At 49.1% G+C, this 24,387-nt stretch overlaps 1 protein-coding gene across 1 annotated transcript in view; it reads right to left on the reverse strand.

The window, feature by feature from the left end:
- eml3 (EMAP like 3) overlaps positions 1-24,387 on the reverse strand; it is a 214,663-nt gene that overhangs the window by 12,731 nt on the left and 177,545 nt on the right. The window contains exons 13-19 of the mRNA XM_084332193.1: positions 10,903-11,037; positions 8,607-8,745; positions 6,184-6,335; positions 3,639-3,764; positions 3,238-3,369; positions 2,491-2,558; positions 1,268-1,356 (exon numbers count right to left, since the gene is read on the reverse strand). Coding sequence (XP_084188319.1) covers positions 1,268-1,356; positions 2,491-2,558; positions 3,238-3,369; positions 3,639-3,764; positions 6,184-6,335; positions 8,607-8,745; positions 10,903-11,037 — 841 coding nt within the window. The remainder of the gene's footprint in view (positions 1-1,267; positions 1,357-2,490; positions 2,559-3,237; positions 3,370-3,638; positions 3,765-6,183; positions 6,336-8,606; positions 8,746-10,902; positions 11,038-24,387) is intronic.

The following is a 24,387-nucleotide window of genomic DNA, read 5'->3' on the forward strand; positions in this document are numbered from 1 at the left end:
ATATATAAAACAGCGCCGTGCAAGCTAATTAGCCTAGCAAGCCTTGTTGTTGAGTGAGTCCTACCTCTGGGTCTCCTTCCGGGTCTCCTTCGCTCTCGGCCATCTCCTTCCCTGATTGGTTGTTAGTGCGTGTGCTCATATCCAAGTTTGGAAAATCGATATATCGAAACTTTGCGACCACGTTTCATGTTTATTTCGAGGAAATAATTTATCGCGATAGTTATCGTTATCGTTTTATCGCCTAGCCCTAGGAGATCCCCCCTTGAATGGCCCTTCTAAGATTTCTCTCCTCCACACTGCCTGTGGTGCATTTTTCCCTATTGTTAGGTTTTAGTGAGTTTTTCCTTACCTTCGCGTGGGGTATGTCTGGGAGTGTTGCATTCATTAATTTATTTGCATTTATTTTAAATTTGTTGGACCTTATGGTGTTCTTGTTTTGTTCTTGACTTATTGTTATGTTTCTTCTTGACTTGTTTAAAGACGTGTCCGGCCCATGGGGACATTAACGTGTTGTCGGGCCTTACAAATAAATTTGATTTGATTTGATTGATTTTTTGATAATTAACCATTTTTAGCTTGAATCTAAAGGGAGAAATCTACCAAAAGCCCGCCCTCTTTTCTTAATCCTCCTATCACAGTTTGTCCGAGGAAAGCAACAGTTGTGATCGGAGGATCAAGGAAAAGAGGGCAGGGCTTGAGACAGCATCGTCACCATAGGTCAGTGGTCGTCACAGAAACCCAAAACTGGCAGCGTGACATATGAGATTTTGCACATTTTGGCCCAAAAACCAGACGATTCTCCCGAATTACGTGCCATACCGTAACTCTGACTTATGATGCGGGTCCAGTCCCCAGGATTTACGAGAGGGTGCAACGTTCAGCACCGGGAGACAACAGCACTTCTTACAAAAGGCTCATTTGTCACCCAACGGTAAAAAGGGGAAGCCATTTTGTAAACCGACCCCAACCCTGACGTGTACAGTTTAGAGTCTGGTTGGTATTCTGACCGTTACCACACACACACACACACACACACACACACACACACACACACACACACACACACACACACACACACACACACACACACACACACACACACACACACACACACACACACACACACACACACACACACACACACACACACACACACACACACACACACCACACACACACACACACACACACACACACACACACACATACACACACACACACACACACACACACACACACACACTGAGCATGTGTACTGATATCTGACCTGGGGAGTATCTCATGACAGACAGCTGCTCGTTGCCGTCGATAGATTCCGAGACGACCTCCCTGGTCTGCAGGTCAAGGACCAGCCACCTGTCATTGTTACGGGGGGGGGGGGGTTGAGAGCGGGAGGAAACATATGTGGACAATATTACAATGAAGGCAAACTGAGTAGTAGGGAGCAAAATTCATACTTTGGGCTTAAAGGAACACGCCAGCATTTTGGGAAATTAGCTTCCCGTCTTCACCAGAGAGAGACAAGAAGATAGATACCAGTTTCATCTCTGTGTGTTCAGTAGAAAGCTATCTGGCTGCACGTTAGCCTAGCTTAGCACAATGAATGGATGCGGACATGGCCGGTTAGCCTAGGCATTGTCCAACAAACACCTCTCCCGAAGGCTAACCGGCCATGTCCACTTACATTCATTGTGCTAAGCTAGGCTGCACTAGCATTGCTGCACAAATCCGCGCCTTCAAGGTTCTTGACCTGGCATTCTGTGTAACAAGGGGAACGGCTCCCCGCTATCTCTGGTCAATGGTCTCTAACGAGTCAACGACACACCCTCAAGACCCACTCCGCTTCGGTCTCCTGGGGGGTCATTGAAATGAAGCAGGGTATTCTCTGTCCTGGCTCCACAGTGGTGGAACAAACATCCCAACACAGTCAGGACTCAGGACAGCTGCAACCCACCAGATATTCATTCCACTGTTGACTAATAAAAACACACCATTTCATAAAAATTCTTTTATAATAACCTTTTTACTGTCTTTTACTATGCTACTATGTCTATACTACTACCTATTATGCTAATACATCTATACTACTGTAACCGAGAGATTTGAACCTGTGACCATAGGATCCACAGGCAGCCGCACTAACCAGCTAAGCTAAAGGGTCCGACCCGTTAGCAGGTGCTGGTTGACTGCGACCGACTAATCCATAGTTTACACTACTATCTACTATGTACTATGCTACTATGCCTATACTATTACCTACAGTACTATGCTAATATGCCTATACTACTATGCACTCAGAGTGAAGCACTCAAGTTCGGCACTGCTAGACGGACAATACCACTTAGCTGCCAGAGAGGTGTACCCCTCATGCTGACTTGCTGCGCACAATTTGCAAGTCGCTTTGAATAAAAGTGTCAGCTCAATGGCAAACTGTAAATGTAAATGCGAAATGTAAATGTACTATGACTGGGTAAATGTTAAGTGTTTTACCTTCCAGTGCTGAGGCCTATGGAAACCACAGCGCCGTTGGGACAGAAATCTGCACACAAGCCGTATTCCTGGAAGAGATGGATGTGGTTAAGAATGGGGGTAAAAAGAAATAATGATTGTGTGTGTATATTTGTATGTGTTGCTCAGTCTTTAATGATAACGTCAGACGTGTCCTGTAATATTGGTGCCAGCGTCCCTGATGTGGTCTGTGAGGATCTCTGAGCAGTTTTCATAGCGGTGTTCGTAGGGTGTTTATAGAGTGTTTCGTAAGATGTTGGCTTGGCAGGAAGTCTTTCTGACCGAGCTGCTGAGAGGCCAACAGCTGCATGGAGCAGACCTCAATTATGAGACAGACTTTGGTTAAACTGCAGGTGCAAAGTTCCCAGTTTTCCTATTCGGTGTAGTCCTGGGATACGCAGTAGGAAGAAACAAGTAGATGTCTACGTTCTCATTACACTTTAAAGGAACACGCCAATATTTTGGGAAATTAGCTTACCCTCTTAGATAGATACCAGTTTCCTCACTGTGCGTTCAGTAGAAAGCTATATCTGGCTGCACGTTAGCCTAGCTTAGCACAATGAATGGAAGCGGACAGTGACGGGTTAGCCTTCGGGAGAGGTGTTAGTTGGACAATGCCTAGACTAACCGGTCATGTCCGCTTCCATTCATTCACTTATTACCGCACCTTATGTTTGAGTCCTAAATCTGTGTGTGTGTGTGTGCGTGTGTATAATGTGTGTGTCTTACCTCCAGTGTGGTGCACCAGTCCAGTTTGTGCTCCTCTGTGTTCCAGAGACACACCTGTCTGTCGTGACCACAGGTGATGAAGATGTTCTGGGAGGGATGAGTCGCCAGGCCCCACATCTCATCCACATGACCCTGACACACCAGAACACACACACACACACACACACACACACACACACACACACACACACACACACACACACACACACACACACACACACACACACACACACACACACACACACACACACACACACCTGCTCACACTTATGTAAATAAACACATACTTCAGTTTGCTACTACAGTACTACATCACATATTACATACTGTAATATGTAACACAATATTGTAACTGCCCGCCCTTCAGAAAAACTTTAAATCAAATGAAGATATTTGCATACCTGCACTATGGCCACGAAGCCGTCCAAGAAAGTGCCCCTGAGGATGGCGTTCCGGGTGGTACCAACTAACAGCTCCTCCCCATCCAGATCTATGACGGTACGGACCGCCCCGAAGTTCTCGGGAATCTGGAGAAATCATACAAAAGTAAATTATTAGTACTGTGGTTGTAGAGCATTTACATCCTTTTAATCTATTCAGGTATTAGAAAGAGGTTTTATTAGAAAGAGTTTTTTTTTCTCCTAAAGGTAATTCTAGGTGAAAGCTGTCTAATAGCTAGGCTAGTAGTCTGTATCTGCTTTCGTTCATTTGTGCTAAGCTAGGCTAGCTTGCAGCCGGATAGCTTTATACTGAACGCACAGAGAGGAAATTGGCATCTATCTTCTCATCTGACTCAGGAGAAGATGGTAAGCACATTTCGCATAATGTTGCTGTGTTCCTTTAAAAACTATGTTGATTGTCACTGAGACGGTTATCCATGGCAGGCTGTGAGACGTGGGTCCAGCGTTCGCCTCTCCTGTTGCTATGCTACTGATTTCAAATGGTATAAGATTAAAAGAAATGTGCAGATTACACAGAATAAATGTGGGTCCTCTAGAGCAGTAGTTCTCTATTGTGGAGTCTGGGCACCCCCAGGGGCCTCTGGAATAGGGAAGCAAAATTAAGAATAGTTTAATTTCACAATAGTTTCATCCATAAGGAACACAATGAATAGTCATAAATGTGTGATTATTCTGGTGGTCATAGTTTTCACTCTCTCATTGTACATACATACAACATACATTGTGTGTATTTACTGTATGTATTTAGTATTTTAAGTATTTTACGTTGATTTTATTCTGCTGTGAGTGTTAAGTGTTCCATTCACTTTTTATATCAACCACACTCAGCACTGTCACTTTTTCATACATCACTATTATGCTGGTTTTATTGTGTTTTTGTGTATTGTATTGTTTTGTTGTGTATTTTAATGCCATGCCGTAGGTCGAGGGCGGCAAGACCCAAGAATTTTGCTCTTTTTTGTATGTGAAATATGACAAAGATGCAACAATAAATCTGAATCTAATCTAAATAATCTAATCTCTCCTCTAACTACAGTACAGTAGTCTCATCTACAGTATAGACATAGAATTATGTCATAGAACATATCAAAAAGCAAGAATCGTATCAAATGGTCATCTGTGGTCTAATCTGTGTCAGTTTAGGGGTCCTTGACGTGGTTTTAAAGGAACACGCCAACATTTTGGGAAATTAGTTTATCGTCTTCTCCAGAGAGAGACAACAGGAACAGTTTCCTCTCTGTTCGTTCAGTAGAAAGCTATCTGGCTGCACGTTAGCCTAGCTTAGCACAATGAATGGAAGCGGACATTGCCGGTTAGCTTTCGGGAGAGGTGTTAGTTGGACAATGCCTAGGCAAACTGGCACTGTCCGCTTCCATTCATTGTGCTAAGCTAGGCTAACGAGCAGCCAGATAGCTTTCTACTGAACGCACAGAGAGGAAACTGGTATCTATCTTCTTGTCTCTTTCTGGAATAGACGATAAGCTAATTTCCCAAAATGTTGGCGTGTTCCTTTAAAACCACGTCAAGGATGCCTAAACTGACACAGATTAGACCACAGATGCCCTTTTGATACGATTCTTGCTTTTTGATATGTTCTATCCTTTTCTCTAACGGTTTTAAAGCCACTGCACGGTTCATGAGTTAATCGTTTCCTCTGTGGAATCTGCAGATTGCATTTTCGGGGGAACCTTGTGTCTCACCCTGGTTGAAATCATAATCATAAGGGCAGTGAAATCGCACTCTCCTGCTGCATATGCATTTGGGCAAAGACCCAAAAGAAGGCTCTTTGCAGAAACGTTGGTCGCATAAACTGTGTTGGATAACCCTTTCACTGCCGCACTACCAAACGGTTAACCCTTTCACTGTGACAATACACATAAAGTTAACCATTTCACTGCCACACGACAGCAGGTTAACCCTTTCACTGCCACACTACAGAAGGTTAACCCTTTACTATCACACTACCGATGGTAACCGATAGTAAAGGGTTAAACCTTCTGTAGTGTGGCAGTGAAAGGGTTCAACTGTGTTGCATGCGGAGCAGGAGAGTAATCAGCACCTCATGGGATCTACTTTGGCACAGTATGTATATAATCATGAGCACGGCAACAAGAGAGGCAAACACGAGGGAAGCTCCATTTAAGGGCCCGGCCACATGGATCCGTCACAAAACGGCGATAAAACAGTACGGAAGGTATTATACTGTCCGTCGGATTGTTTTAAAATTAGGACTTCATGTTTGCAGAAATAACAACTTTGCCAATGGACGGCGACATAGGTTCCCAAAAAAAAGGTAATCTTCTCAAAACAGACACAAACCCGGCGGAGAAGGATTGAAAGATAATTATAAACAGATGGATAACATCTCAGTGGCTGTTGACATGATCGCATGATCGGTAAGGGAGAGAAAACTGATATACGGCTAAGAAATCACACACGCACGCACGCACGCACGCACGCACGCACACACACACGTGTCTTTCACCTCACACTCTCTCTCCGGTGCCAGGTCGGCGCTCCAGCGGATGATCTTGCGGTCTTTGCCCCCACCACTGAGCAGAGCGCCGCCCTGCAGCACACACAGGGTAAACACACTTCCCTCGTGGGCCCGCGTCTGACGCATGATCTGGAAGGTCTCTGTAGGAGATAACAGAGAGAGGAGGGAGAGACTGAGGCAGGGGGAGTAGTGCAGATGTAATGATCAAGACGTAGACATAGAAGTGTATCATGTCCTTCAGTGTCTCTCGGACGCATTGGCAGCAGACGGCCGTGTGTCTGTTTGTGGGGAATGCAAACATTATAAGAATTCACATCATCAGTTCAGTTAGTGTTGGTGAGCACCCACCACACTCTCCCAAAGCTAGACATCAGAAACAGGATGGGACTCTATGAGGCCATAAACTATTTGTGTGAGCTCTTCTGGTTCAGACCCTCTGGCAATGCGAGAATGTAAGCCTAATTTGGGTGTAAGAGCTCACATATTTCTCTCTCCGACTTCTAGCTTTAGGAGAGAGTGGTGGTTAACCTTATTTTATTTTGTATCTACTTTTTCTCCCCATTTTTCTATTTTTCTCCCTTCCCCAATTTCGTATCGTCCAATTCTACCCTCCCCTGTCTCGAACGTTGTTAGGCCATGCCTCCCACAAGCCGGCTGCAATGTGGACGAAGCCTTGCATCACGTGTCCCCTCCGGTACACGAGGAGGCAGCCGTCGCATCTTTTCACCTGAACAGCGCGATCTCTCAGCGGCGAGGGTCTGCGTGGGAGGGACACGCCGCCCCCGTTGCTTCCTGATTCTACTGCGCAGGCGCACCAACCGACCTGTAGGAGTCGCTGTCCACAACGTCCGATCCCCACCCACCAGCTTCCCACCCCCTAACACTGCCAATTGTATTAGTATGAACGACCAGCCAAGCTGGTAGCAACGCCGAGAGCTGGGCTTGGACCCAGCATATCCTGCGTTGGTGGCGAGCACCTTGCCCACTGCGCCACCTAGCCGCGGTGGTTAACCTTCTGTAGTGTGGTAGTGAAAGGGTTAAACCACCACTACACCACCGTTTCCGGCCACGACACATATATACGTAATCTTACAGAGACAAAACATTTAATTTGTTTCCTCCAGAAAACAATACAGCAGCTAGCAACAATGTTGGAAACAGTATATTGTATGTACGCCCAAGAAAATGTCCTCAAAGCCAGTGAGTCTTTGGAAACTGTAAAGAGGATCTGATGTACTTAGATATTCCTATCTGCATAAAGGAATACACATGTGTGTGTGTGTGTGTGTGTGTGTGTGTGTGTGTGTGTGTGTGTGTGTGTGTGTGTGTGCGTGCGTGTGTGTGTGTGTGTGTGTGTGCGTGCGTGTGTGTGTGTGTGGTTAGCAGGGTTTTTTCTGTGCGTCTTCTCTGCTTTTTATATCCGTGAAGCAGACTCTGTATGTTGCTGTACGTACCAACCCGATTGTCAATTGAGAGCATATGTATGTAACTGAAAGGTCTGAATGCATTTACAATGTTTACATGCTTTGCCTATTTGTAATTAGATCAACCTGTCATTACATTTACATAAACAAATACATAATTTGTGTGTGTGTGTGGGGGGGGGGGGGGGGGGGTGGAATGATAAGAGGGAGACTAAACTCAGTTACCTATTCTATTTTATTCTCTGCTATTGTATTCTCTTTGACTAGATTCTATTCTATTCTACTTTATTTGGCCAGTATTTGGGGCTGAGAGGGAGACAGAGTAGGGGAGAGAAGGTTCTGGCAGGATCTGATCCCAGGCCAGCAGGGGTACAGCAGGGGCCTTAACCCTTTCACCACCACCCGACAGAAGGTCAACCCGTTCACCACCACACTACAGAAGGTTAACTCTTTCACCACCACAGCACAGAAGGTTAACCCTTTCATTACCACACTACAGAAGGTTAACCCTTTCACTACCACACCACAGAAGGTTAACCCTTTCACTGCCACACTACAGAAGGTTAACCCTTTCACTACCACACCACAGAAGGTTAACCCTTTCACTGCCACACTACAGAAGGTTAACCCTTTCACTACCACACCACAGAAGGTTAACCATTTCACTGCCACACTACAGCAGGTTAACCCTTTCACTACCACACCACAGAAGGTTAACCCTTTCACTACCACTACAGATGGTTAACCCTTTCACTACCACACTACAGAAGGTTAACCCTTTCACCACCACACTACAGAAGGTTAACCACACTACAGAAGGTTAACCCTTTCACTACCACCCTACAGGCGGTTACGGTTACCGTCTGTAGTGTGGTAGTGAAAGGGTTACACCGCCACTACACCACCATTTCTGGTCACGATACATATACATAATTTCCCACTCGGCAGATGTGGATAGAAACCCTGGAGGTGACCCAGAACAGCTACCTTTGGCTCCCTTCCCGAGCGTCTTGACGTCGGCCGCCGACTTCCCCCAGGTGAGGATGTTCCCCTCCGAGTCTCCGGTCAGGACGTCCCCCGTGAGGCTGAAGACAAAGCATTGGATGAACTTGGGCTTCTTGTATTTCTGAAAAGAGGAGAGGTTGAATGAAACAAACAGGCCTGGGAGAAATAAGTGCAGGAAATTAAAAACCTGTCACTGCGTGTGTGTGTGTGTGTGTGTGTGTGTGCGTGCGTGCGTGCGTGCGTGCGTGCGTGCGTGCGTGCGTGCGTGCGTGCGTGCGTGCGTGCGTGCGTGTGTGTGTGTGTGTGTGTGTGCGTGCGTGTGTGTGTGCAGTCGAAGGTGGAGCTCCAGACCACAACAGATAAATAAACACTGCATGGACTCTGGTGCAGTGTGTTACTACGGTTTGGACCATCATCACTATTACTGCTGTCTGATTGAATCCTGCCACTCACTACTGTTCACTACTACTACTGTTATCACTATCATAATAACTACTTGCACTTTGTAGAACGTACAGAATTATACTATGTAAGTCTACATGGCTGCCATTCCAAATGATCAAAGACACTCTGGGTGCACCGAATGTTTGTGTAGTCCTCTTTCTTCCAACATGGCTGTCCCGTAACCATTGGTAACCACTTTCAAAAGAAACCGCCTAACTTCTGTGCCGTGGAAGAGTAGATTAATGCTCTACTGTCATACTTAAGCCATGTATAAAAACAATGGTTGCTATGTTACAGGCAGGCATGTTGGAAGATGGAGAACTACACAAACATTCGGTGCAAGGCCTCTATTGGTTAGACCGCTAGGTGGTGGTGTTGGTGGTGTTAGTGGTGGTGGTGTTGGTGGTGGTGTTTGTGGTAGTGTTGGTGGTGGTGTTGATTGTGTTGTTGGTGTTGTTGGTGTTGGTGGTGTTGGTGGTGTTAGTGGTGTTGGTGTTGGTGGTGTTGTTGGTGTTGGTGGTGGTGTGAGTGGTGTTGGTGGTGGTGGTGTTAGTGGTGTTGGTGGTGTTGGTGGTGGTGTGAGTGGTGTTGGTGGTGGTGGTGTTAGTGGTGTTGGTGGTGTTGGTGTTAGTGGTGTTGGTGGTGTTGGTGGTGGTGTTAGTGGTGTTGGTGGTGTTGTTGGTGTTGTTGGTTTTGGTGGTGGTGTTAGTGGTGTTAGTGGTGTTGGTGGTGTTGGTGGTGGTGTTAGTGGTGTTGGTGGTGTTGTTGGTGTTGTTGGTTTTGGTGGTGGTGTTAGTGGTGTTGGTGTTAGTGGTGTTGGTGGTGTTGGTGGTGTTGTTGGTGTTGGTGTTGGTGGTGTTGGTGTTAGTGGTGTTGGTGGTGTTGGTGGTGTTGGTGGTGTTGGTGTTAGTGGTGGTGTTGGTGGTGTTGGTGGTGTTGGTGGTGTTGGTGGTGTTGTTGGTGTTGTTGGTGTTGGTGGTGTTGGTGTTAGTGGTGGTGTTGGTGGTGTTGGTGGTGTTGGTGGTGTTGGTGGTGTTGTTGGTGTTAGTGGTGGTGTTGGTGGTGTTGGTGGTGTTGGTGGTGTTGGTGGTGTTGTTGGTGTTGGTGGTGGTGTTAGTGGTGTTGGTGGTGGTGGTGTTAGTGGTGTTGGTGGTGGTGGTGTTGGTGGTGTTGTTGGTGGTGGTGGTGTTAGTGGTGTTGGTGGTGGTGGTGTTGGTGGTGTTGTTGGTGTTAGTGGTGGTGTTGGTGTTGGTGGTGTTGTTGGTGTTAGTGGTGGTGTTGGTGTTGGTGGTGTTGTTGGTGTTAATGGTGGTGTTGGTGGTGGTGGTGTTGGTGGTGTTGTTGGTGTTAGTGGTGGTGTTGGTGTTGGTGGTGGTGTTAGTGGTGTTGGTGTTAGTGGTGTTGGTGGTGGTGGTGTTGGTGTTAGTGGTGTTGGTGGTGGTGGTGGTGGTGTTGGTGTTGGTGGTGTTGGTGGTGTTGGTGGTGGTGGTGTTGGTGTTAGTGGTGTTGGTGGTGTTGGTGTTGGTGTTAGTGGTGTTGGTGGTGGTGTTGGTGTTGGTGGTGTTGGCGGTGTTGGTGGTGTTGGTGTTGGTGTTGGTGGTGTTGGTGGTGTTGGTGTTGGTGGTGTTGGTGTTGGTGGTGTTGGTGTTGGTGGTGTTGGTGGTGTTGGTGTTAGTGGTGTTGGTGTTAGTGGTGTTGGTGGTGGTGGTGTTGGTGTTGGTGGTGGTGGTGGTGGTGTTGGTGTTGGTGGTGGTGGTGTTGGTGTTGGTGTTGGTGGTGTTGGTGGTGTTGGTGGTGTTGGTGTTGGTGCGGTTATAACAGCAAGATGACGTACTCCGAAGATGCCTTGCTTCTTGGTGAGCTGCCCGGCGGTGAGCGTCCAGAAGTAGACGTGTGACTTCCCACAGGTGATGATGTTGCTGAGGTCATTGGGGTTAAAATCCACCGCAAACACAGCCTCGTTGGTGCTCTGGAAAACACAGTGTAAACACAGACAGATGATTTACCGACTTAGGGCTGTCACTTTAACAAAAATATCTAATTCGAATTTCAGTGTAAAAAATTAAAATAAATAAATACCTAAACCTAAAAAAGTCTAAGCTATTTTAAAAATTGTGGCAACTTTTTTTTTACCATGGTATGTATGTTTGGTAGAATTATTTTTTAAATAAAAAATAAAATAAATAAATTCAAATTAGAATTTCTCCCTTCAAGTTTGAATCTCGTGTTTTTTGTAAATTCAAAATTAAATTTAAAATCCGAAAATAACGCAGGCTGTTTGTGTTTTCCTTCGGTCATGACGTGCTTTATCAGGGGTTGTGTCTTGGATGGGGATGTGGTGGGGATTGATGTCTGGGGTGTTTGGGGGACTGGCTGTTCCGGGGGGGTTCACATGCCTTCAGGCTGCGGTTACACTAGGGCCATTTCATTTTCCTTTCATTTCGCTTTTCAGAACGCTGCGTATTGGCAGGCAAGTAAGAGTTAAGTTAGACGTTGTTTTGTCTTGTCTACTATATACACATGTAGTACAATGCCAAAGCAGTAGGTGGCGATGTAGTTCATACATGAAGGCCATTTTCAACCAATCAGAAAGGTTGAACATGCCAATACACTTCCTGCTAAAAATCTCAAAGCCACCATCTTTATACCTCGCATGAGCCATTTAGCTACATAGCATTTATTTTTCAGCAAGAAATAAAGTGCAATAAACAAAAACGGATACATTCACTGTGTGTTCTGCCTCATTTGTTGATGATTTGTTGATGAAACAAAACTAACATCAACACAATTGACCGCCAAGAGCGGAGTTTAGTCTCACAAAAATATCGCCGATTTTGTTAGCTTACGTGCTAACGTGATTGGGATATGCCATTATAACAGTATAGCATTGTGGCTAGCAGCTACATAGTACTAGCATAGTGCTAGCAGAATGAATGGATGTAAACGTTATTTAACAGATTACAGAATGGGTACAATACAATACGGCTCAATACAAACAATTGTTAAGGGAATGTAGACTGTTGTAGCTTGGACTGGGCTCCTTATAACAATAACTTGACAACACGTTGGTAGCCACAGCTACTTGGGACAGCTCTGCTGTAAACACTGGAAATAACCGTGCAGGTCTCTACTGCGCATGGGCATTGGGCAGAACGGCTCCGTATCCGGCTCGCGCAAATTACATGGCACCATTGTCGGCGAGTTTCCAAAACGAAAACACCTTTTCGGCGTTCCCGCTAGGGAAACGCGTTTTCCTGCCAAAACTGTGTTTCTTTTTAACTTGGACATGCAAACGTAATCATTCAGCAACAAAACGTTGCTGTTTTAGCCCAGTGTAACCATGGCTTCAAGCAACACTGTACCTATTGTACTTATTTTATGCCTATTCTTATGTCTGCACGTTCTATGTTGCACTACTTTTATTGTCTTTTATACCTATTCTTATGTCTGCACTTTATACATTGTTCTATTTCATACTGGTTTCCGCTCAGCGTCATTCTGCACTAACCTCACTTCATGCACAGCACTGAATAAAAACTCCACAATGTACCTTTACATACCGACATCCGTCTGGCCACACCCCTATCCGCTTACCTTCATAAGCAGGTGTGTGGTCACCTACTCGCCTCCTTCTTCACTTTCACCACAAGGAAGTGCCTTGGTATATACCCCACTTGACGAGGTTGTTTAGTTGAAGAAAGTTGATACGTGTTTAAATTTTTTCTTGCTTTTTTCTTTCTCTTATATATTTTAAAAAGAAAAAAACTAAGTCATAATGTTTACCTCGGAGGGTCGCGCTAGCAACGTCACCCTTCACCAGCGGTTCTCCATTGCCTCCTCTGTCGTGCGTCTTGGAGCGGGGTTGAGGCCTCTTTCGTGGTCGGCAGCCACGCCCGGTAGGCGTCCGATAGATAGTTTGCCTCTCCAAGGAGCTGGTGCACCAGCGCCGTCTCCTGTGCGATGGCCTGGTTCCGGCTCTGGTTCCTCTGCCTCCGGGGAGTCGTCCGCTGTTGGGCGGCCGGCTCCTCTGGTTGCGGGGGATTTGAGACGCAAACCTTTTGCGTCGGCTCGCTCCCGTCGCAAGATGGTGGCTTGTAGACGCGAACGGCCTGGTTTTGGTGAGTTGCTGGAGCCGGATGAGGATTCGTCTGATTCTCCATGGCGGATGGAAACAGAGGACTACATGGTAGAAGCGGACGGGTTCTTGTTCGAAGCCCCGGTGGAGACATGTCCGCCGCCCGTCCAGGTAACACTGGAGGGGGGTGAGATGTCTCCTTGGGATTCCTCGTACGCGGATGTTGGGTTAGAACCTCCGACTCGGCGGCAGGATGCCCTGCTATCAGCCACATCAGAATGTGGCTCTTTAACCAGTAGTCTGCTGCATGTGAGGGACGCAAGCTCGGTGGGGGAAAGTATGCAGGGGGAACTGCGTGCTTTGCTCCCCGAGCTCATGGCGGCGGCGGCAGTCGCAAACGGGTGGTGGGTTTGGTAGAAGGCATGAAGGAGGGCGTGCCTCGGCTTGATAGGCCGATGGCGGCGCTCCTTTGTCCTGAGGTGGTGTGGGAGCCGTTACGGAAGCCGGTTCCCCAAGGGAAATCGGCGAGGCGGTTGGCTTTCTGGAGTGACCAGTCATTTATCTCCGCGACGCAATCTCTGGCTGCCACTTCTAACATCACGCAGCTGGCGAGATTCATGTCCGGGATACTGACGGGCGGTACGGAGCTGACTGATTTGCAACATGATCAGCTCGCCCAGTTGGCAGGAGCCATCCTGCATCTGATCCAGCGCCTCCGCCACTGCAGCCGGCCCATCTACGCCCGGAGGTGACGGTAGGGATCATCGTGACCAGCCTCCGATCGTTTACCGTCCCTCCGGGGCTCCCCGGGGTGGCAAGTCCCGAGCGGCTCGTGGCAGGCGTCGCTGAAAGTTGACTTTTTCCCTCTGTGGTCCCCCCCTGTTCCCTTCCCGGCCCAAATATGATTTGTTTATAGAAAATAAAGAGTCCCTCCTAAAAGGAGGGACTGTATTTTTTGTTACAAACTGTGTGTTTATTCACCAAACATATGATGGGGATACGACGTGTGAATCTTTCGCTAGTATGGGTTTGATAGGATGGCTAGACTTTAAGTCTTGTTGGTCGCTACATTCATGTTAGAGCTTAAGCAAGGCCTGCAGCTTACACTCGGTTGAAAAAGGTTTTTTCTGCCTCGACCTGAATCTTCACATAAAGGTAGAGGTTAGTTGTGTGCTCTGTTGCTTAAACAGTGATATTGAGCCGCAACACTATTGTGTTGGTCTGCAGTAATGCTCGTGTATGAAAAAGTACCGCGGCTCAGGCCGCTCTCTCTCTATCAGATTTTCTGTGTCTTACAACATAGATACGGGTGTCGGGTTCACACATACATAACTTGGCATTGCTATAAACCCTCTTCACAGATGTGTCTGTGGCTAGCGTGCATTGAATTAGCTTTGCGCTGTTCATTAGCATATTGGCTACTTAAGGTATCATATGGCTGTTTGTTGTTGTCGTATGCAAGGGTTGGGCTTGCGAGGGGGTACCGGATAAACCCCTCCTTCCCTCTTCTGATTGGTCAGGGGGTTTCTTGGACTCTCTTTTCCTTCGGTCAGGGCCAAGCTGTTAGGCAGCTTGGCACGGGGGGGGGGGAGGGTTTTCCCTGACTCCGCACCTATCACAGGCGGTTGAGTCATGGGTTTCCCCCCGTCATAGAAAACGTCACTAGGCACGTTTCTATTGGACGATGGCTTCCGTGAGTTTTTTCAGACCCGTATGTAGGGTCTGTTATTGTCAAGTTGTCGGGGCAGAGCGTAGGAACTTACTGTTCTACTACGCTCGATATACGTGTGATTGAGTCTGTTGGTCACATGACTCAATGTTACCGTGACTTTTCAATCTATGGCTCACGTGGGAAGTCTCTCTGAGGATTCCCGTCTCCTCTCTGTTGTGAGGGTGGCGGGATGTAAGAATGTAAAAAAAATGTACCCTCGGCCGCGTCACGTGGGATTCATGTCAGTCGGTGTTTCTTTCTTATTAATAATAAAAAGAGTGAAGAATATGAAGCATGACAACTTCTTGTCGTTCTCCCAGGCGACTTGAAGGACCAATGTCTGGTGTCTGGTTAGACTATCCATTGATGTGTTTGGGTCTCTACGCGTACATAGTGCTGGCTCGGGGTGTTTTCTGATAAGAATCATGCAGGAGGCTAGTACGCCTTGGTTGCTCGTTATTAAAACAGCGTTTTTATAGGGCAACTGGGATGGGGGATTTTTTCCTCTTCCGAGCGCCTGTTACTGGGTCTCGACGGATTCTTGTTCATATCTGGGGGATGTTAACGGAATAGATCAGAACATAGGTAGAGGGGTCTCACGCCCTTGGGGTGGGCCACTGAGCGCGGTACAAATGGGACCGTCTGGGTGGCGCCCTCTTTTCATGTTTTAGATCGACACGCATACCTACCCCCTCTCCTGGAGTGGGCATGTCAGCGTGGTTAGGGCACGGGACTGGTTCTGGTCGCGCTGGTCCAGGTCAGTTAACCCGTTGTCCGCCGGGAACACAGATCTGCTGTTCTGGTACCCTGAGGGACTTTTTTCGGCCCGGGTGTCACAGGGTTGGGCGTTATGGAGACCCTTTGTTGGGTACATGTTGTACCTGGCACTATCATGGGGGCTGGTTCTCCTTTCTTTTCGCTCCTCTCTCACGCATGGCGAAGAGGGGGCTGTTGGGGTGGTCTTCTGGACCTCCTCTGGTGACCCTGTGTGCTTCCCGGGCCGCCGGGCCTGGTCCAAAGTTGTGTTACGTCGACCCGTAGGCCTGGAATAACCCCTTTTTGAAAACTGAAACACTTGTACTGCGGTTATATACCCGCAGGTGTGTTTTTGAGTTTTTTCTTGAGGGGTTATAGGAACAACCACCACATGTGGTACCAAGAGGGTGGTTGATTCCCTGGTGTGTTGGAGCAGAGTCAACTCCCGGGTTACCCGGTTGAGTGTGCCCCTGCACGTTCATGACGTCTGCCAATCGTGTCAGCCTTCTCTGCCTCGACCCCTCTGGGTGGTTTTTTTTTGGTGGTGGCTTTGTCATGGTGCGCAACAATGCCAGCATACGCCCCTTCCGCCGGGGTGCTGTTTTCAGTTGACCCCTTTGGCGCCTGTCTCGTCCGCAGTGCTCCAGGCTCGGGTCTAAAGCCTGCTGCCTGGTTTAAGGGATCGACCCCTCTGGGGTCGTCTCCCCGGTGCGCTGCCTGCTTCCGTTATGGTTAGCCTTTTGAGTGCTTCAAGTTACGGCCATGCTGACTGCCTGTGTTGCAGGGTCAGTGTGCCAGGTGGCGTACTAGTGGGGGGAAGGGCCCGCTCTTGGAGGGGCCCTGTCCGAATACGCTGGCGATGTGGGGGGCGGTGTCACTAAGTGACCGCCTGGTGAGGTCTTGATGCTTGGCGTCATTGACCTCTCCGGGCCCCCTTTTTCCAGGGGATCCAGTCCCTTCAGTGGGTCTGGGTCTTCCTTCGCGCTCTGCTGCTACGGCCTTGCCGCGGTGTTGAGTTTGCTCTTGACCCTGTGTTTTTGGGGGCAGTATCAAGGGTTGTTCCTTCCGTTCGTTCCCTGGTGGCATGCGGGTTGTGCGTGTGCGTAGTCGTGGGGTCAAGCCACGATTTGCTCACCCTGTGCGTTGAGTTGCTCGAGTTGCTCGAGTTTCTCTTCGCACGGTCGGATCCGTCTCCCTCCCGTCCTCCAATAGGGAGGGTATCCTCCATTAGGGAGGGTCGGGGGGGCTCGGTCCTCTCCGGTCTGATGGTTGTGGGGGGCCTCAGCGGGGTACATTTGTCAAGCTTCTGGCTTCCGCTCAGCTCCTGTTGTGCAGAATGACGCTGAGCGGAAACCAGTATGAAATAGAACGTAAGGTTATGTATATAACCAAGTTCTATGAATACTGGTGACGCTCAGCGTCAGGACGCCACTGCGGCCCTTGACCTCACCTTGTGGTGAAAGTTTGGGAAGGAGGCGAGTAGGTGACCACACACCTGCTTATGAAGGTAAGCGGATAGGGGTGTGGCCAGACGGATGTCGGTATGTAAGGTACATTGTGGAGTTTTTATTCAGTGGTGTGCACGAAGTGAGGTTAGTGCAGAATGACGCTGAGTGTCACCAGTATTCATAGAACTTGGTTATATACATAACCTTACGTTTTTATTCGACTGTATGCTGATTTTATGCCTATGTTAATGTTATGCTACTTGCTGTGGGGCACTTTGGGCTGCGGTCCATGTGTGAAGGGTGCTACTGTATATAGTGTGGCAACCCCAAGCCACCCCTGGGCTTGGTGATTGATGGGCGCTATGTGGCGACCCAATGGCTGGGCGCTGCCCATGTTTGGGCGTCCGCTTCCGGACGCACCTGTCACTAAATACCCATCAGAGTGATTACCTGATTAGCGAATCACGGCGCGGTGCGCCTGTTGGAGAGGGGGGACTTAATGGAGCCGAGGAGCCTCCTCTCGGTCCCCCGTAGCAGCGCAAGGCAAAAGGCCACAGAGCGGAGACGCCGCCCGGCCGACAGCAAACCGTTATTATTTGACTAAGAAAATAAAGAGTATGATTTTGGGAACTGCAACCTGTCTGTGTGTTGTTTATTCTGCCACCCCTACACCTGGAATTGCCACAGTGGTGGAGAATGCGGGTATAGTCTACTGGCAATCAGGGGTGCAGAATAAACAACAATAGACTTTATCAGAATAGAATAAAAGAAATAAAAAATATATATATATATATATATATATATATAAATTTAATAACGGAAAAAGCATGGACGCGCTGGTGCAGCAGCTTGTACAGGCGAGCATGGAACAACAGACCCGGCACGAAGAGGCCCTGCACGAACAGAGGAAACAGACGGGGATGATCCACGCGGAGCTCCAGCGGATGGCCGCTCACCGGCAGGAGGAAGGGGCCGCCGGGACGCGGCCTAACCCCGGGCGCTTCATCCCCAAGCTGACGGAGCAGGAGGATATAGAAGCCTATCTCCTGGCGTTTGAGCGCACCGCCGGCCGGGAGGGCTGGCCCGAAGACGACTGGGGGGGACTGCTGGCCCCCTTCCTGTCGGGTAATGCACAAAAGGCCTACCAGGACCTGCCACCGGAGCAAGCCGGGAACTACACTCGGCTAAAGCAGGAAATTCTGTCCCGGTACGGCCATAGTCTGCAGTCCCGCGCGCAGCGGTTCCATGACTGGGTGTATGACGCACAGGTCTCCCCGCGCTCCCAGATGCACGACCTGGTCCGCACAAGCCGAGCCTGGCTAATGACTGACCCCGGAGGGCCCACGGTTTTGGAACGGATTGTTATGGACCGCTTTGTCAGAGCCCTCCCCTATGACTCGAAGAAGCAGGCGAGTCAAGCGGACCCCCGCTCCGTGGAGCAGCTGGTGAATATTGTGGAGGCCCACCAGGTAACGCGGGAGTTACTCAAGGGGGGGCGAGGGGAAAAGCCAGAGCGGCCGAGAACAAGGAGGGGTCCCGACGAGCCCAGCCCAAGGGGCCGGGTAGGGAACGCAGGTGAGCCCGAACTACCCCGAAGAAGACCGCTGTTCGACCAGGACCAAAGACGCTGCTACGACTGCGGCGAGCCCGGACATCTCTCGTGGAACTTCCCAGGCCGGGATGTGTCCATGCCATCGGCGGCAGCTTCAGACCCCCGCGGAAAGACGTGCAACTATGGCGCAGCCTGTTGGGCCCATAAGGAAACATCTGCGACACTTTTACCCGTGCGCGTCAACGACAAAGATGCCGTAGCGCTCCTGGACTCGGGTAGTGCCATAACGCTGGTTCAGCCCCATTTGGCACACTGCGACGCAGAGGCTCCGCAAGTGTCAGTGTCCTGTGTGCACGGGGACACAAAGTTGTATCCTACAGCGCCGATCACCCTGACAACCACCAAGGGGGTCTGCTCGATGACAGCCGGCGTCATACCTAACCTGCCGGTAGCGCTGCTGATTGGTCGAGACTGCCCCCTGTATCGCCAGCTGTGCTCAGCCGTCATCTCCCCGCGCACCCCACCCTCTACGGGTAAACCGAGGAAGAAGAAAGGGTTACGTCAGCCGAAGGTGTGTGCTCTGAACGTAACGGGGAGTGAGACTGAGACGGCCTCAGATGTAGGTGACGACGCGCCGGAACCCCTGGATATACCGGGGAGTGAGACAGAGACGGCATCAGGTGTGGGTGACGACGCGCCAGCGCCCCAAGCGGGCCCCGAGACAGATAACAGTGACGAGGACCCCTTTGCGGAGTTCCCCCAGGCGGACGAGGTGGGGAGGGACCTGGCGGGTCAGTTCGGAACGGCCCAGCTGGAAGACCCAAACCTAACGCAGGCCCGGGCGAATATCAAGACCATAGATGGAAATCCCGTGGAGGGGGTGAGTAACCTGCCATATCCTCACTTTGCAATAAAAAGACAATTGCTGTACCAAGTTGTAAAAAAGAATGATGAGGTTAGGGATCTATTGCTGGTACCGAAGTTCTTTATTCCCACTGTACTCCAGCTGGCGCATTCACATATCCTCGGAGCGCACCTGGGCGTGGACAAAACCATGGAGCGCATAAGGGCGCGTTTCCATTGGCCGGGCATGAAGAGAGCGGTAGAGGACTATTGCCGGAGCTGCCCAGAGTGTCAACGCGCAGCACCAAAGGTACAATATAAAAGTCCTCTGATCCCGCTGCCCATCATTGAGACCCCATTCTCAAGAATTGCCCTCGACGTAGTGGGCCCTCTAGTTAAATCGTCCCGAGGCCACCAGTATATACTGGTAATCATAGATTATGCTACCCGTTACCCCGAAGCCATCCCGTTACGCACGGTGACGGCCAAAATTGTGGCACGGGAGCTCTTTCATTTGTTTCGTCGGGTGGGAATTGCCGACTCTATTCTCACGGATCAGGGCTCGTGCTTTATGTCGCGGGTCATGAAAGAAATGTGCAAACTAATGAAAGTGGAACAGCTACGAACCTCCATATACCATCCACAGACGGATGGACTGTGCGAGCGCTTTAACAAGACCCTGAAAAGCATGCTAAGGAAGGTGATGGAGAAGGATGGGAAGAATTGGGATCAGTTGTTGCCCTTTCTGATGTTCTCTGTGCGTGAGGTCCCACAGGCCTCCACTGGCTTCTCGCCATTTGAGCTGCTCTACGCCCGCAAGCCGCGGGGTCTCCTGGACATCGCAAAGGAGATTTGGGAGGAACAGCCGTCGCCCCACCGGTCTCTCATAGAGCATGTGCAGGTAATGAGAGACAGGATGAAGGCGCTCTGGCCAGTGGTGAGAGAACACATGCAACAGGCCCAAGACGCACAGAAGCGCATTTATGACCGGGGCGCACAGCCACGGGAGTTTAATGTGGGCGACCGAGTCCTAGTACTGGTACCGACAGCAGAGTGCAAATTCCTAGCCAAATGGCAGGGACCCTACGACATAATCGAGAAAGTGGGTCCCGTCAACTACAAGGTCCACCAGCCCGACCGTAGGAAGCATCGACAGTTATACCATGTTAACCTGTTGAAGAAATGGCATGCCCGGGATGTGTTGCTCTCGCCCCCCCCTCTTCCCCCTTTTGCGCAGCAGGTGGCAGAGGCGGCCGATGTTCCCATCGGGGAACAGTTGTCCCCGACCCAACGGCAGGAGCTTCGGGAGCTGGTCCAACAGAACCGGGACGTGTTCTCGGCCACGCCGGGCCGCACCACATTGGCCCAGCACCACATCATTACCAGCCCGGGAGACAAGGTAAAGCTGAAGCCCTATCGTATCCCAGAGGCAAAAAGAGAGGCAGTCAGAAGAGAAGTGCGGGTCATGCTGGAGATGGGAGTAATTGAGGAGTCTCATAGCGGGTGGTCCAGTCCTATTGTTTTAGTGCCAAAACCCGACTCAACAACCAGGTTCTGTAATGATTTCAGGAAGCTTAATGAAATTTCAAAGTTTGACGCCTATCCCATGCCTAGAGTGGATGAGCTCATTGACAGACTGGGCCTGGCCAGATTTATCACGACACTGGACCTAACGAAGGGTTATTGGAAGGTCCCTCTGGCCCCCGCCTCAAGGGAGAAGACGGCTTTCTCCACCCCAGATGGGCTGTTCCATTATAAAGTTCTCCCGTTTGGCCTGCATGGGGCGCCATCTACCTTTCAGAGGCTGATGGACAGAGTACTACGGCCCCATCGGGAGTATGCAGCCGCATATCTCGATGACATTATCATCCACTCGTCAGATTGGGACACCCACCTCCAAAAGGTGAGAGCGGTGTTGGGGGCCCTCCGGGAGGCGGGTCTCACCGCCAACCCAAAGAAATGCAGGCTGGGATTAGAAGAGGCAGAGTACCTGGGGTTCACAATAGGCCGGGGCAATGTGAAACCGCAGAAGAGGAAGATTGATGCAATAAGGGAGTGGCCTCGCCCTTTAACCAAGAAGCAGGTCAGGACATTTAATGGGCTAGCGAGCTATTATAGGAGGTTTATCCCTAACTTTGCTGCTCGCGCTGCTCCCCTCACAGATCTGACCCAGGCGCGGCGGCCGTTCACGGTGAAGTGGACACCGGAGGCGGAGGCGGCGTTCGAGGACCTCAAGACTGCCCTCTGTTCGGGACCGGTGCTGATCTCCCTGAACTTCGACAAGGAGATGACGGTACAAACAGACGCATCAGAGGTGGGACTGGGAGCGGTCCTCTCCCAGCAACTGGAGGGTGAGGAACATCCGATTTTATATGTGAGCAGGAAGCTGCTGCCACACGAGCGCAACTATTCTGCGGTGGAGCGCGAAGGTCTGGCAATTAAGTGGGCACTGGAGACGCTCCGCTATTATCTGCTGGGGAGGCGTTTCACGCTGGTGACGGATCACGCCCCCCTAGTCTGGATGGCCAAGACAAAGGGGACCAATGCCAGGGTGACTCGATGGTTTCTGGAGTTACAGTCATTTAACTTTTCTGTCATTCACAGGTCAGGGGTGGCGCATGGCAACGCAGACGCCCTCTCCAGGAAGGATGCCTGTTGGGCGTCGGACGCTCTTCCCCGACGGTCGGAGCTGGAGGGGGGGTACTGTGGCAACCCCAAGCCACCCCTGGGCTTGGTGATTGATGGGCGCTATGTGGCGACCCAATGGCTGGGCGCTGCCCATGTTTGGGCGTCCGCTTCCGGACGCACCTGTCACTAAATACCCATCAGAGTGATTACCTGATTAGCGAATCACGGCGCGGTGCGCCTGTTGGAGAGGGGGGACTTAATGGAGCCGAGGAGCCTCCTCTCGGTCCCCCGTAGCAGCGCAAGGCAAAAGGCCACAGAGCGGAGACGCCGCCCGGCCGACAGCAAACCGTTATTATTTGACTAAGAAAATAAAGAGTATGATTCTGGGAACTGCAACCTGTCTGTGTGTTGTTTATTCTGCCACCCCTACACCTGGAATTGCCACAATAGATAGAGTTATTATTATTTATTATTATTATTATTATTATTATTATTATTATTATTATTATTATTATTATTATTATTATTATTATTATTATTATTATTATTATTATTATTATTATTATTATTATTATTATTATTATTATTATAAAAAATGTCTGCATTGAAATGTCTGTGAGTCTCGACGACATTGAAAATAAGGGTGACGTCAATTGTCCTTTTTGAGAATAAATAAAGGTTTTAATGAATGAATGAATACATACATATCTGTTTGGATTTCATAGACTGCAGACAGTTAAAAAAAAAATATATATATGATTTTATTATTAATAATAATAATCCCTGTAATATGAACCACCACGACGACTGAAATGAAAAAAGATTAATAGACTAGAAAGTCGGTGATGGATTATAAACAGAGAAAGATGAGGCAATAGAAACGTTTCTGCACAAAAGTCTCATTTATGTCTGAGCTGCACTGTGGGCATATGGACTATTCCACTCCTATGGGGGGGGGGGGCATGTAATTATCTTGCTCCTGTATGTTTACATAGTGTGTGGGCTGCAGCTCCTACACCCCCCCCCCCCCATGGGCAGTCACAAAAATGGAGGTGCCCCAAATTATGGTAATTGTGTAAAAAAAAGAATCAAACTCAAACTGTGAAAATATGTGAAGTTTTGCATAAAGCACCGTAGGAAAAACTCTACTTGAGGTAGAGAAACGAGTTCATGCATAATTATATATATCATCCTATATGCAAATCCCCCTGCTGCATGAGGACACGCACACACACCTACACATGCACACACACACACACACACACATGCACACACACACACCTACACACAGCACACACACACACACACACACACACACACACACACACACACACACACACACACACACACACACACACACACACACACACACACACACACACATATGCACACACACACACATCCATGCCACACACACACACACACACAGTACACGTAGCACACTGCACACACCGCCGGACAAATCCACGTCTAAAATATTTATACGGTTGCCGTGGCAACGCCGCTTGAAATTGCTCTCTGGGAAGTTGAGAAATTTGGCACAAAAGCCCACGACAGCACGGGGTGACGTTGCCACCATCTTTTATTTTTTCCTTCTTAACCCTTTCACTACCACACTACAGAAGGTTAACCCTTTACTATCACATTAGTGACGGTTAACCATCTGTAGTGTGATAGTAAAGGGTTAACCTTCTGTAGTGTGGTAGTGAAAGGGTTAACCATCTGTAGTGTGACAGTAAAGGGTTAACCTTCTGTAGTGTGGTAGTGAAAGAGTTAACCGTCTGTAGTGTGATAGTAAAGGGTTAACCTTCTGTAGTGTGGTAGTGAAAGGGTTAACCGCCTGTAGTGTGATAGTAAAGGGTTAACCTTCTGTATTGTCGCAGTGAAAGGGTTAACCGCCTGTAGTGTGATAGTAAAGGGTTAACCTTCTGTATTGTCGCAGTGAAAGGGTTAACCTTCTGTAGTGTGGTAGTGAAAGGGTTAACCGCCTGTAGTGTGATAGTAAAGAGTTATATGAGTACTGGCTAAGCGTCCCGCTCTTAAGCCATACCGAGATATACCTCATCTCATGTACCTAGTGTACTCCATCAACGAATAAAAACCAATACACCCAGCACCTGCCAGGCCCTGCCCTACTGCCGTACTATATAGTACTAGGCGTGGCCACCACTCACTCTTCCTCGGAAAATTGTTTCCAAAGAAAAGTTTCCCCAAGGGAACTCAGGGCACGCTAAGAGCGGGACGCTTAGCCAGTACTCATATAACTAGGTATATATACTGTCGTTATATACTCGTACTGGCATCGC

The sequence above is a fragment of the Notolepis coatsorum genome, assembly GCF_963971535.1.
Source record: "Notolepis coatsorum genome assembly, chromosome: 1".
NCBI classification, from domain to species: Eukaryota; Metazoa; Chordata; class Actinopteri; order Aulopiformes; family Paralepididae; genus Notolepis; species Notolepis coatsorum.